We start from the raw sequence: 15379 nt of genomic DNA on the forward strand, positions 1-15379 counted from the left end.
TTACAACATGTACTGTCAACAAAGGTGACTATGAACAGCAGGGTAAAAATAAACATCAAAACCAAATTTACTAAAAGGTGAAGAAACACACACAATAGAGATATATATTGTGTTTCACCACTGTATAATATTAGTTTGTTTGTTAGCAATAGAGTTGACAGATATTTTTTACTGTTTTGCTTGATTTCAGAAGTGTTTTTAGATTTTGGTCTGGAGCTAAGACATCCTGAGTATTAGTAGTCAAATTTAGTTATATCAATCACATCAGAATCTAGATTATTAGTAAAGTAGCCAAAAATTAGCTTCTATATATTATACTTAAAGCAACTGAACCGAAATAACACAATATATATTTCTATTGTGTGTATTTTTTCACCTTTTAGTAAGTTTGGTTTTGATGTTTATTTTTACCCTGCTGTTCATAGTCACCTCTGTTGACGGTACATGTTGTAAACTTGAAGCTGATATAAAATTTACAAACCTGTAGACAGATGAGTACGAGTATCGTTTTTATCAACAATCCCTGTCCTTGTAAGTGCATACAAGTTTCCAATATGTTCTCTTATCTTAAGCAAACATGTTGCAAGCTTGCATGCACATAACGCATGTATTTAATGTTTTAAGGTTGTATGCACTTCACAAGGACAAGTTCACAGTCTAGTAAACTGTAGCATAATTTTTTTACCTGACAACTTTCCACTTCTAGACTGTGAGTAAAGTGTAACAATTTTTATATAATGTTCTGCTGGTGGCCTTGTACTGAATTTCGCAGTTTATATTTGATCTTTATTTTGTAAAGTTTGTATAACATAAACTTTACAAAATATAGATCAAATATCAATGTGAAATGACAGATCTAAAATGCTTGTTCAGATATGTAGGCATTTGAGAAAAGAGTAAAGATATAAAATAACTTGTAATCTCCTGTACTTTGAAATTTAGTAGAATGATTTTATTTTCCTTTATAAACATTTAACTATTTTGCCCTAAAATATTAAAAAATATTACAATAATATTTTTTAATATTTAACTTGCTAATTGTTTAAAAATTATTAAATTACCAAATTGCTAAAAGAAATGATTGATTGGATTTTGGATTATTATACAAGGAGTTCAAACTAAAAATTATATTCTAAATACCATTTTGTATATAAATACAATGTATAAAAGAGTATATACAGAATAAAACATGCAATTTGTTTATAACAAAGCATTTATAAGAGCTGAAAAGGTATTTGTTGTAAAATAAGTGGTTTTTTTGGTTTTTTTTTGGGTTGGGTTTTTTTTTTACCAGTCATGGGCCTCCATAAAAAAGAAAATAATAGTAAAATGAAGTTTTTAATAATATAAAATTAAAAAATAATTGAAGAAAATTTTTTTTATTAATTTAAGATTATTTTTTTTATATAATTCTTTATTTAGCCTCAACATGAGTATGTCCAACAAACACCATTTGTAAATCCTGGCCTTCAATTTGCATTTCAAAGTATGTCTATCTCGTCTCCGCCATCTTGTGCTCAAGGGTTAACTGGGAATGAGACAGTTCATCAAATACACCCTCCTCCCCTGACTGCTTTTCATGGATTTAATGGAACTTCATCAACTCACATTAGTGAAATGTATTTACCATATTACCAGAATAAAGTATTGCCTGGAAACATTTCGATAAATAACATTAATAATCCACAGCAGGTTAGTAAAATATTTTTAAAAAGTCATTATTATTTCTACTTTATTATAAAAAAGTTTAATTCAAAAATGTATATATATATATATATATATATATATATATATATATATATATATATATATATATATATATATATATATACACACACACATATTAATATAAAAGGTATAATAGTAATATTAAAGGTGGTCTATATAATAATGCTGAACTCAATGGTAGTTGTAGTGTCCAGTTTTGTGCTTCGACATGGTGCTGACGGGATCCATTAAAGAAAAAATAAGATGTAATTAAGTTTTTTAGCACATTTTTATAAGAAAGTATAAGAAATTTATATACAGATATATAAATATGTAGTTTATCTGAATTAATAACAATATGTTATTTAAAATTATGCAAATTTTAAAATTCCATTTATATGGTGAACGACAGAAGGTTAAGTTTGAGTTTGCAGATTGTATATGTAACAATCATATTTAATATATGTATAATATAAGAAAACAAAAAAAAAATCGTTTTTGCTTAAACTGTTTTGTTTTGTATTTAAAAAAGCAGCAAGAATGAAAAAATCAAAAAAAAGAATCTTACTAAACAATAGATTTGAACCTATCATTCAATAAAAATAATTATATCACTAAAAGTCTCACATGTAAAAAAAAGACTCACATAAAAAAAATTACATGCTTTTATTAAAACTGATATTTTTATATAGAATTACCCAAATAGATTAATAAAGAATTTAAAAGATAAAATACTTTAAATTTATTTGAAACGTGTATTAAAAAATTATTTATGTTTAATTATCAGTTCTAAATTCTTAAAACATTCATTAAGTTTTTAGTTTAAAAAAATCACAACTAAAATTTTAATGAATAAAAAGAAAGAGCACCCTTTGTGGTTTGCACAACGGGTGCTAAAACCCAAACTATATAAAATTTGTTTAAGTTGGTTTTATTATGAAGTTATTTAATTTTCATAATTTTGAAAAGTAGACAATATGTATAGCTTTTCTATATATATTTTTGAACAAAAATTTGAAATTGAATTTGTTTAACTTGCCATGACTCTCTCCTTTTTTTTTAGTGACCTTTCAGTGTTAACTGTTTTTGAAGTGCATTGCTGTAGTTCAAATCCTTACACTTGCACTTTCTTTTTTTTTAAATCTTTTCAATTTTCAAAAATACAAAATAAAACATTTTTGAAGTTCTATAGATATGCATATGTTTTGTATATCTATAGAACTTCAAAAATGTTTTATTTTGTATTTTAAGCACATTAATAACATAAGTATTTCTATCTAATATGCACATTAATAACATAAGTATCTCTATCATGACATATGCACAATAAATTTCTTCCAGTGTTTTGATGAAATTTTAAGATTTTTTTAAAAGTTCTCTCCCTTTCGTTTGTTATAGTATATAATATCTTTATATATGTTATCATAGCATATTAAATATAATCGTTACATATGCAATCTGCAAGTATATAAACGGCAGTAGTTTAAGTTGAGTTTGCAGATTGTATATGTAACAATCATGTTTAATATGTTATAATAACATATATAAAAATATTATATACTCTAACAAACTAAATGGAGAGAATCTTTAAAAAAGCTTAAAATTTCTAAAAACATCAAAACACAAGGAGAAATTTGTTGAGCATACATCATGATAGAGATACTTATGTTGTAAATGTGCTTAGGCAATTAGTGAAGGCTGCACACTTAACACATTAAAAGGCAGTGATTCCCAACCTTTCCGATGTTGCGACCCATTGATATTTTTTACCAAGCTGTGGTGAGCCCAACAATGAAATTAATAAAGTTGCTCCATCACTGCATTTTTGCAGCTAATTATTATGTTTTTTGACTTCTAAATATCTGATTTTATTTATAAGCACTATATTTTTTTGCTACAAACTTTTTTATAATTAGTTTATAATAGTTTATCTACAAAACACTTTGTTAAATGTTTCGTTTAATATTTGCAAAGGAATAAAATGTTGATATTGTAAACATTTTGTTAAGCTTCAACATTAAAGTTTCCATTATGTGTGACTCCTAATTGTTACAGGTCTTTTATTAAGAATAAGATTTTAATTTTAAATAAAACAACATAGGTTTGACATATCCTATCATTTCCAAAGTATCTTTGATTGTGGATATTTTCATAGACACTTCCAGCCGGTCCTGTTTTTCAATGTAAGTTTCTTAAGGAAGATAGTATGTTAAGTTGATAGAATTTATTACCATGTTAAAAAAAATACTAACTTCTTTTTCTTTACATAGATAAGGTTGTTAAGTTCATTCTTTATAATCTTTCCTCATAAAATAGGTCTTATTATTTGCAATGTATACACAATTAATCATTTCAAAAAAAAAAAATTTTCATTGTGTACACTTATATTTGGGCAAAATATGAATTTGCACAAAGTTTTAGATCAGTTAATGATATTTTGACTCTGCCCAATCCAAATAAATAATTTATGGAATGAATCTTTATTTTTTCACACTAAAATTATGTAAAAATATATTGTCGCGTTGGTTTGACATGGTTCTAACTGATTTTTTTTATATTAGGAGAATAGCAAATAAATCGTTTTTTTTTTTATTGTCTTAATAAAAATATTTATATAATAGTTTTTTGTTTATTTATGTATTTTTATTCATCAACCAAAAAAAGATAAACAAATCAAAAAGCAATAATATAAATAATTTTGATTAAAAATTAAAAAAAGATAAAAGATTTTTTCTAAATTCTCCTAATATAAAAAATTTCAGTTAGAACCGTGCCAAACCAATGTGAAAATATGTAATGAACAAAGGTTTTTAAAAAAAGAGAAAACTAAGTACAGGTAACTATATGGTATAATTAAATAATAACAGTAATAATATAGTACAACTATAAAATTAATACCAAGTTACATGTAAATCAATTTATTTAATATTTCTTTTTAAAATGTATGGAAATTCTTTGCGATGATATTCAACAACTTGCAATAAAAGTTGTTTTTATTCCTAATTTGAAACTAGAAAACTAGAACTAAACTTGAACACTTGTTTCAAAATCTTGAATCAATTATACAGGCCTTCACAAATGTTTCAACTTCACAAATATTTCAACTTCACAAATGTTTCAACTTCACAAATGTTTCAACTTCACAAATGTTTCAACTTCACAAATGTTTCAACTTCACAAATGTTTGTAATTAAACTTCTGTGTAATTAAAATCTCAGTAAACACTGCTCATTCCTCTGCAATTTAAAAGTAATGGGAAAATACAAGAAGTATTTTCCCATTACTTTTAAATTGCATTAGCAATTTGTGAATCATGTTTACAATAATTTATTAAGTTGCGTTATAGATTCAGATTATAAGCTGCATCGTCCCCGATGGATGAGCAGAGCCGGTTTTTACTGTAGAAATATGCATTAAATTTATATATTGTTACCAATTTTGTGATCATGTCCTGGTCATTATCCTATTCAAAAACTGAATGTCAACTTCTTTGTAAGATACAAAAATGATGGCATTCATCTAGATTAATTTATTAAGCTTTTTTTTTTTGGAATTTTTGGCTGAAATAGGCATAACAGCAACGCTAGAATGTTTTCAACACTCCTCAATCATCAAATAACGAATTTTATTAGATCATCCTTTTTTCTTTCTGCATGGATCCACGGTTGAATAAATAAAGTAGCTAAGTACATTCTTATTTATGGACAGCTGATTTGACCGTTTTCTAGATCAATCTGCTAAGGTTGCTTCCCTTTATCGTATTCACCATTTTTTCTCTCCTGATTCCATTCTCTACCTCTACAAATCTCTTATTTCTCCCTGTATGGAATACTGTTTGGGCTATGTCATATTTGGGCTGGTTCTTCTAATGATGGTCAATTACTATTATGATTGGTGCTCAAAGGAGCTATCATTTCTCATTCAATCAACTAAAACTTATTCTCGCTTGGCATCATTCAGCAAAGTCTCATTCTCATTGTACTGTATCTGTTTCTGCATGCTCTAAAAACTTTTACTTGCCTGGCTTTTTTCCCGCACTTTAACGCTTTGGAACTCTCTCCCATCTTCATTTTTTTCTGGCTCAACCTTCAACTTTTCGAGTCTTCTGTCAACCATTTCCTTGCTCTATAACTCTATTCTTTTTTTTTTTTTTGTAACTTTCAACTTAATAGTTGAAATAAATCAGAATTAAAAAAAAAAGAGTTATTCGGTTTAGCAAAGGTCAAAACATCATCAAAGATCTAAAATTTTGTACACATTCATATTTTGCCAAAAAGAACAAGATAAGAAGGGTATCATGTAGTTATAAAAAAAAAACTTTTTTTTTTCAATGGTCGAACATATACACTGTCCAAAACATTACCAACCAAATATAAAATTTTATACATATTACAGTATTTTTTTTAAAAAAAAAAAACTCTTTATTCAAAACTAAATTGTTACAACTACATGAAAATTAATAAATATGTTTTTTGGCTTGTATTGATTTTCAATGTAAAAATGTGGTCTTCAAAAACATTCATAACTTTTTAATAACTACTAAAAAAATACTAAAATTATTAATTGCATATTAATGATAATGGCATATCATTTACTTTTAAGAACCAAGGCACATCTTTTCTGCTTTTTTTTTGTGTGTGTGTGTGTGTGTGTGTGTGTGTGTGTGTGTGTGTGTGTGTGTGTAATCTCATTCCATGGCTTCAATAGCTTTATATAGCTCATCCACATTTTTTATATAGCTCATCTGCATTTTAGAGAAAGTTTAACTTGATGCCATAAATTTTCAATTAGTTTGAGATCAGGTAATTGAACTGACCATTTGTTACTTTAAATTGAATTGTTGTAGACCATTGTTTAAAGAATTTAAAAACATGTGTTTGGGTTGTTGTTTTGTTAAAACGTCCATAGAAGAGGCATATTATCAACATGAGGAATTATCTTTATTTCAAATTATTCAATGAATAGTTCCAACTCCACTAAAACCAGAAAAACAACCCCAAGCTATTGTACTTTTTTTGCCACCATATAGTAAGTGACCGGGCCCCATCTGGCCCAAACCTAACCTGGGCTCTGCCATAATTATAAGATTTTTGAGGTTTTCTTGTTGTGCAAGGAAAAAAGTAGATAAATAAAAGTTTTTATAACATGAAAGGACAGATACAGTAAAGGAATATAACTTTGCTAAATGACAAGTCATGTGAGAATGAGTTTTTGTTGATTGAAGAGATGATAACTTGTTTGAGCAATGACTATGATAGTATTTGTAGAAAAAAGAAAGAGAACTTTATAACAATGAGCTAGTTGCTAAAGTTTGAAAGATAAAGCTGTTTCAACTAAATTTACAATGTGCTTTTGGACCTTGTCTGAGAGCGAGAGGTTTTTTATTCCTCAATATAAGAATGTCAATAATATTGCGATATTGTGAGTTGAGTACCGTAAATAACTGAGCAAAGATCTTGCAGTACCCCTAAAGTTACTAGAAATAAAGAAAAGTGTAGACTTCAAGAATGACTATAATACTGCAGTTAAAAAGAAATGATTAAATAATATCAAAACCTTTATGTAAAGAAACTATTAATAGAGATAAGATTATTTGTAGGATAGTTAGAGAGGTCAGAATGTTTTCTAGAGTTTTTTAAAATTAGAACAACTTATTTAGTACTTATTAATAGTTCAGCAAGAATTGAAGATTCTTGAGAACACTTTTGTAAGACTATGATGGAAATGTTGTCTGAACCACAAGCTGTAGAACCATCCAAAGTCAAAGTGATTTGTATGTCTAACATATCTGTTTAACTGGGACAGCAGGAAGAGTATGGCCATTAGATTCAAGAGTCAAATTATAGGAAAAGTTCTTTGAAAATAACTCTGCTTTATTCTGGGCAGAAGTAATAAGATCAAACCCATGGTTTACAGATTATGGATCTTAGCATCAGACTGGACTCCTTTTACATAGCAATAATAAAAAGACATTTGTTCTCAAGAGATGTTCTTGTAAAAAAGATGAAAAAAATGATTATGCTTTAATATAGCAACTGCATAAGAAGTTGAAAGACATGGAGTAGAATGTGGCTTGACTTAAAGCTGAAGAACAGGAATAAAAGCCTTCATACCTGCTTGGATCCAGGAGATTAGGTAAGAACCATGTTTATGCATACATAATATGGATATATAAGAATATAAACATATATTTGCTATTTATTTAGATGCTATCATACAATATCTTTACATATTTATATAAACTTTAGTATTTATATTGTGTGTAGTATTTGTCAAAAGAGAAGATGATGATCAGATGGATGTTTGGTTTGACTCTAACAAGACAAGAAAAGGAGCCGAAATCTTAGGCAGAGATTAGAAAAAACATTGTATTGAACAGTGTTTTAGTCAGGCTAAAGTGAATTAAGTATCAGGATCTAGAGAAGTAGCAGCTTCAGAAGTAAATAGAGGTAGAAGTAAGGAAAATTGGAGAAAATGCGTTCCAAATGGTATGAACAAGCTTTAGTTAAGGAAAGAAGATGCTTGAGATTATTTATATTAAATAAACAACATATTGGGGTAAGGGTAAAGTTGATGATGATAATGATGATGATGATGATGATGATGATGATGATGATGATGATGATGATGATGATGATGATGATGATGATGATGATGATGATGATGATGATGATGATGATAATGATGATAACGATGACGATGACAATGATACCTGGTCACTTACTACCACCATGTTTGAACTTTCCGCTTGTGTATTTAGGATCTAAACTAACTATTAGATCTACGCACCTTCAAATTATACTTTGATTTATTGCTCCACAACTTTTTTATTAATTTTATAACTAGTACTGTCATAAGGATTCATTTTGACAAGATAAATATTTTTCTTTCAGTGAAAAGACATGTTTGCATGGTCTTCTGTACTTATGTTTCGTTTCTAAAGAACTGTCTTTAATAAATTGTTTGCCTATTCGACATACAATTGACTTGTTAATGGAGTACTTAATGGCAGTTTCTTCTCGTTTGACTCCTTTCTTATAATCTTGAAAAACTAAATTATACTTCAAAAAATCATTTGTAAATGAGAAATCTGTAACATTTCAAAGTTTTCTTACTAAAACAGCTCAAAACTGTGATCACAAGTAAATATCATTTCATGTAATACGACATCGATCACAAAAATGAACACTTATGTTTTTTTTAGTAGTTATAAAATTGTGATAATGTTTAGGAAGACCACATTTTTACATTAAAGTTCCAATATATCCAAAACAACATTTATTTTCAGGTAATTGTATTATGTACAAATCTTTTCCTAATGAATTTGATTTCTTTTAAAGGGTTTTCTTTTTAAAAATGTTGTATTTAGTAATTGAAGTTGAAAAAGTAGATTTTTTTATTTGCTTGCTGATATTTTGGAGGTCAGTGTGTGTGTATTATTTATATTACTATACTTTTTGTTATTTTTATTGTTTTTAATATTATTTATATTGCTCTACCAACTGAATGCTATATGGTGCCTACTATATATATACGGTATATTTTAGTCAGGGGATTTTCACAAGAATTTTTTTTAGTGGCATTATAGTTTTTTTTTTCGTTGTTGTTGTTTTTTTTAATACTATTTATATTACTATAATTATTTGATTTTAATTTCATAAATATGTTTTTTTTTCTATACAAATTTTTTTTGCTCTACAATTAAAATGCATCAATGTTTTGTTATCATTTATTTTAGATTCATCCGTTACACTACCACTATAATTTTCCAGTTCAGAAAACTGAATGCTATATGGTGCCTCCTATATGTATAAACCCCATCAAAGATACATTCTTATATCCTTTGTGTACTGATCAATCTCTTCCCTTTTTTTTTGCTCCTAATGAAGTGAATTCTTTTAACAATGGTGGTTGTTATAAGCGAAAGTACAATAAAGAATCTTTTGACAATGGAAACAATTTAAATCGTATATCAGTTTAATAAATTTATTTTAAAGATATTTTTCAGACCATTTTTGAGTGATTGGAAAGATTTAAAATATATATTTCGTATTATAATTTATAATAAATTGCTTAAACAAGTTATTTATCATCTTCACTGTCTTTTAAATATGATTTTAAAATGAAAAATTAATTTACTATAATTTTCATCTTTTTTTTTGGTGACATTAACTCACGGTTAGAATTTTTTAGATAAAATATTTTAGTAATGTTTGTTAATTGCTAAGTTATAAAAGCAGCTGCAATAGGTATAACAGTATTTATTAAGCTTTCTTTTTTTACTTAGAAAAAAGATAAAATCGTTATTTAATAACTTATTTTAGTTTTTTTTCTTGTTATTTATTTTTAGTGATAGTTATTTTTATTTAAACTGTTTATTTTTATTTTTCATTTTTAAATGAAAACAGATATAGTTAAACTAAGTTACATATTTGCAAGATTTGTTACCTGAGAATATAAATATAAATACAACTGTACTGTAATTTGAAAATTAACAATACATATTATGTATTGCATGATAGTAAATTTTTTATAACAATAATTATATTCTCAGGTGGAAGTTTAATTTTTTTTTTAATGAATTAATATAGTTATTAACTTTTTTATCGATTAAAAAAAAGTTTTCATTTATAGTTTCATTTTCTAATCAAATTTAATACCTAATTTAGACTTTAACTATAAAAAAGATATTTTGCTGTTTTTTTCTGTTGGACAAAAAAATGTTATATATTGAAATTATTTTTTATATATTTAAAAATATTTTGCAATATTAAAATATAAATGTAACAAAAAAAAAAGAAATGCTTTTTAGAGAATAATTGAGCACGTGGTTTATTTGAAAACGAGTAATGCTACTTTTTTGAATTTTATTGTAATTGTCTTAAAAAATTATACCTTAACCTAAATAAAGATAATTCAATGCGATATTTATTTTTCAGTGTTTGTCATGTGTAGTTAATTGTGTTTGTATATTTGTTTAAAAAAAGAAAAAGAAACTGTTTGCTTAAGGTATCTTTTTACGATCTTTTATAATTATTTAAAAATAGCAAACTATATATAAACATAATTTAGATTGGCATTTTGTTTCGTAAGTGAATAATTTTGTTTTTTGCTTAGTTTTCCTTTTATTAAGAATAAAATCTTACTTCGAACCATTCATTCGAACGCATTTTTTGTTTTTAATAGTAATTTTTGTCTAAATGTTGCATATTTTTATTTGTCTGCGTGATATATAATTTAAATTAAATAATAACCACAAAACTTTTTTGTCTTTTTGATGTCATCGTTCCTCGCCCAAACTTTTTTTTTTTTTTTTTTTTTTTTGAAACATGACTAAACTTGACAAGCAAAATTTATTTTTTAAAATTCGCTTGTTGGGGAGTTTATTTTTTTTAAAAACTGTTGTTATGACTCCCAAACAGTCAATTATTTTGACAAACAAGGCTGTTACACGAAGAAATAAGTTATTATTATCATTATTGTTATTAATATTACAATATATATATGTATAAATATATATATATATATATATTAAACAAAAAAAAACAATAACAATTTAAAAATACAAGCTAGTTAAGTCCACTTTGCACATTTTCTAAACCAACATCAGAGTGGTAGTGCTTAAATGGATGGGGTTCGTGAGCCTCTTAAGCAGAGGAGGGAGCTCGCGTAATATCTATGGAGAGATGTGTCCTAAGCCAATTTGTAACTGCCCCGTACCTCTCACCATTCTTTACGGACAGTTTATGTGCCAGTGGTGTCGTGAAGCATTTACATTCGTCTCCGAATACACCATTAATACCAAAAATCAATGGGGTGAATATCGTATTCAACCTCTAGAACTCGTTCTAAATATTCACGTTTTTTCGCTTCTACGTGTGTACGGAACATCTGTTTTGTTGGTTGTTTTAGGACTTGAAATTTTTGTGAGTTATTCTAACAAAAAAATGCTGTTTCTTCATTCCTCTAAAACCCTTTTGCTTTCCTTTCCAATCTAGCTTCGTCACTTGTATTGGCAGTTTTGAGATGAAATTTTTCATTTGTCAACGGAATTAAATGCAGCTCTGCTAGATCATCAGCACAAACTTTAGTTTGGCAAACAGTTAAAAAGTCTATGGTACTATGATGTCTTTTACACGCAAAGATAGGATGGGGAGGAGGGTTAGTAGAAATTAAATACATTATCAAAGTTAAAGATATATTTAACAAATATTGAAAGTTCACAAAACTGATAAGGTTTAAATACATGCAAAAATAAAACTAGAGTTCGCTTTTAAAGTTATGTGACGTAACTTATGTCATTGCTTAAAAATGAAAAAATTCACGCTAAAAACAAATTTAGTGCTAAATAGGCCGGCGTATGTGGCATGAAATTCAATCATTTTTGTTAGACACATCGAGTAACTAAGTTCTGAAAGGAGCAACTTGCGTTTTAAGTATAGAATCTAAAATAAAAAGATCGCACTCTAAAAGTGTCCTAAGCGGCCAGTATAGACTCTCAAAGTGACCCTTTATCGTGTCTATTGTGTGCTATCGATTTCATTCGGTTTCTTATAAAATATTTTGCAGAACGTTTTTTTACAAAAGATTTATACGAACTTTTGGTGTAAAAACAGTTCTGTAAAATAAAAACCTCATAAATATCGGTAACCCCAAGGGTAGCGGGATGTCAGAGCGAAAAGTTTAAAAGCGAAAGAATGTTAGAGCGAAAAGTTTTGGAGCGAAAGAACGTTAAAGCGAAAAGTTTAAAAGCGAAAACCTGGAAATCGAGTATCGTGATAAGTTCAACAACAACAACATATGCTTAATCAATTATGCATATGATCTTTTATAAGAAATAATGTTCTTTTTGTAAAATTATTTTTAAACTAAAGTATGCACTGACTATTTTAGTCCTAAAGTTAATATTTTCTCTTGCTATTTGATATATTTACGGATTTGTTGGGTTAAATATTGTTCTTCACTGACTTTTTGAAAATATATTGTAGAATAATGTTTTTGAAGTTCTATGTTTTTTTAAGGGTAGTTTTTGAACAAATGTTGATAGATTTTAGTGCTCTTAAGTAAATCTGCTTTATTTTGCATTTAATTTTAAGACTCCTTACACTCAGTAATAATGCACTTTAAATAACTGTAGGGGAGATGGGGGCGCATTGATCGCCGTAGCAGTGTTTTGAAAATTGCGCAGAACCTGAAAGAGATGTAAAAACTTATTAACTACGAAACACATGTAGAACTATCTGGCTTTTGGAATATATAAATATTTGGATTTCAAAAATGATAAACATGAATAATTTTAACTTTTAAACAACCCTCTCAAAAGATCAATGTACCACAAACTATGGGGTACTATGATCTCCGACTTGGGGCATATTGATCTTATATGCGTAATATTATCTAAACGTTTAACACTTCTATAACTAAATCTTGTAAATAATTTAGTCAAAGGGTAATATTGTATAACATATAATACATCTAAATTTTTTAATTATTTTTTAAATATAGCAGTTAAACCCACTAGTCTAATTTTTAATTAAAAAATGTATAAATCACAGCAGCTATAAGCTACCCGCTTTGTATACGTTTAAAACTTTACAACAACTTGAAATTTATAAGAACTGAAATATAAAGACTGAAATAAGAATACAACTTTTAAGTTTACAAAACTTGTTAAAAGTACAATATTTTGATTAAGAATATTTCATCATTTGTGAAAGTCAAGCTGTGAAGCAGCTTTTGGTTTACATTGTTTTTTATTCCTAAGCAAGTAATTCTTAGTTTCTTTCTTATCTTTTGTGGAGACTTTTTGTTGATTTTTGGTTTGCTTCAAAATTTTCTTTTCTTTTGACAAACGAATTTCATTTCTGACAGGAGTATCAGTCAAGATCCTTGTTTTTAACTGCCTACTTTTAACTTTTTTTTTTCTGGCAGATGCTTTTGGGTAAGGTTTTAAAACCTCAGGTGAGATTATAGAAGCAACACTTGTTGACACTTTGTTTAAAATACTTGTTTCAATATTTACTATAGTTATTTCTGACTCTATGTGATTAACATGTGCTGGTATCATTTCAGATTCCATGTTGTTGACAGGAGTGATAGTAACTGTATCTGGAGCAGCTCTATCTGTAACTGATGATGGTAAATATTCGTCATCTTTGAAAATTTCAGAATTGAATGGCTCAATGCCAGCTACTCTAAATCCTGTCTGTATATTAGATGGTGAGAAAGCTTTTGTATACGGTTCTCGAACTATTGAAACAATATCATAAATGGTCATTGGTCTTGGGTTTGAAACCATCCAATTATCACATGCAGAATTGTAAAACCTTTTCAATGGTCCAAAAACAGTTCTATCTAATGGCTGCAATTTATGGCTGCAATGGGGAGGAAAACTTATCATTGTAATTCCGTGTTGAATTGCAAGCTCCAAGCCTTTAACAGAAATATGACTTTCATGACTGTCGAGAAGTAACAAAACTGGAGATTCCTGAGAACAGTTTGAATATTTAACAAAATGTTTAATCCATTCTATGAAAATTTCTGAGTTCATCCAACCAGAAGGATTTGCAAATCCCACACATCCAGGAGGTCCTTTCTTAATCATGTAATCATGAAACTTTACCCTAGGAAAAATAAATAATGGAGGAATGGAATTTCCAATAGCATTAGAGGCACAACATGCAGTTACCAATGTTCCTCGTTCTGCAGATGTGATTCTTCCAACTTGTTTGCTTCCTCTACCAGCTAAAACCTTTACCGGCTTTTGAACGGTTGTTAAACCAGTTTCATCAACATTATATATACAGTTAGGATTATATTTATATCGATTTCTTACCGTTTTAAGATTTTGAAAAAACTCTCTTACAGTGTGTTTGTTAAAAGCTGTTGATCGAGCGAAGCTCGTTGCTTCAGGTTTTCGTAGAGACAACTCTGGTTGTCTTTTCATAAAACCTTGCAACCAATCAATGCCTGCAATTTTATTTTTGATCCATGATGATGGGCATACCTTATTGTTTTTTAAAGCAAATTCATATGCCAATAATCGCGTTGACCTAGTTGAAAGGCCATACTTCATTTTTGATGCAATTAGTAAATAACTTGATAAACTTTTTTCATCTTCTGCTGTAAAAACTTGTCTATTGTTGTAGTTAGGCTTGAAAGCTTCATTTGGATTAAGCCTTTTTTTACGACAATATCTTTTTAAAGTCATTCTATCTATGTTAAACTGACGTGCTACAACATTCAGTTGTGTTCCTTCTAAAACTTTATTAACAGCTACTTTCATTGTTTCACTTGGTATAGCAACTTTATTTGTTTTTTTAATTCTATTTCTAACCATTTTAAGATCTGTAAAAAAATATATCAATAAAAACATATGTTTTTAATAAATGCTAATATTTAACATAATAATATTATGTTAAATATTTTTTAATTATTATGTTAAATAATATTCTTTTGATATTACAAAATAATAGTATTATTATTACTAGCTTATAACATAAGTAGATTTAAAAAATGAAATGCTAAAAGCTATTGTTTGTTTATATATAGTTTTTTTTTAAATTATAAATACAATTCCATTCGTTTAACCGTATTGCTTATAAACAAAAACATGGGGCACTTCGTCTTCTATGTGGCACTTTGATCCTCCGATCAATGGGCCCCGCATAGT

At 27.6% G+C, this 15379-nt stretch overlaps 1 protein-coding gene across 1 annotated transcript in view; it reads left to right on the forward strand.

Annotated features, from left to right (window-relative positions):
* The window catches only part of LOC101239467 (protein boule-like), a 38850-nt gene extending 27882 nt beyond the window's left edge, over window positions 1–10968 (forward strand). Inside the window, exons 8-9 of the mRNA XM_065810412.1 lie at window positions 1423–1692; window positions 9446–10968. Of these exons, the coding sequence (XP_065666484.1) occupies window positions 1423–1692; window positions 9446–9688 (513 nt within the window). The 3' untranslated portion in view covers window positions 9689–10968. The remainder of the gene's footprint in view (window positions 1–1422; window positions 1693–9445) is intronic.
* Window positions 10969–15379: the final 4411 nt, after the last annotated feature.

Source organism: Hydra vulgaris, chromosome 11, assembly GCF_038396675.1.
Source record: "Hydra vulgaris chromosome 11, alternate assembly HydraT2T_AEP".
Classification (NCBI taxonomy): Eukaryota; Metazoa; Cnidaria; class Hydrozoa; order Anthoathecata; family Hydridae; genus Hydra; species Hydra vulgaris.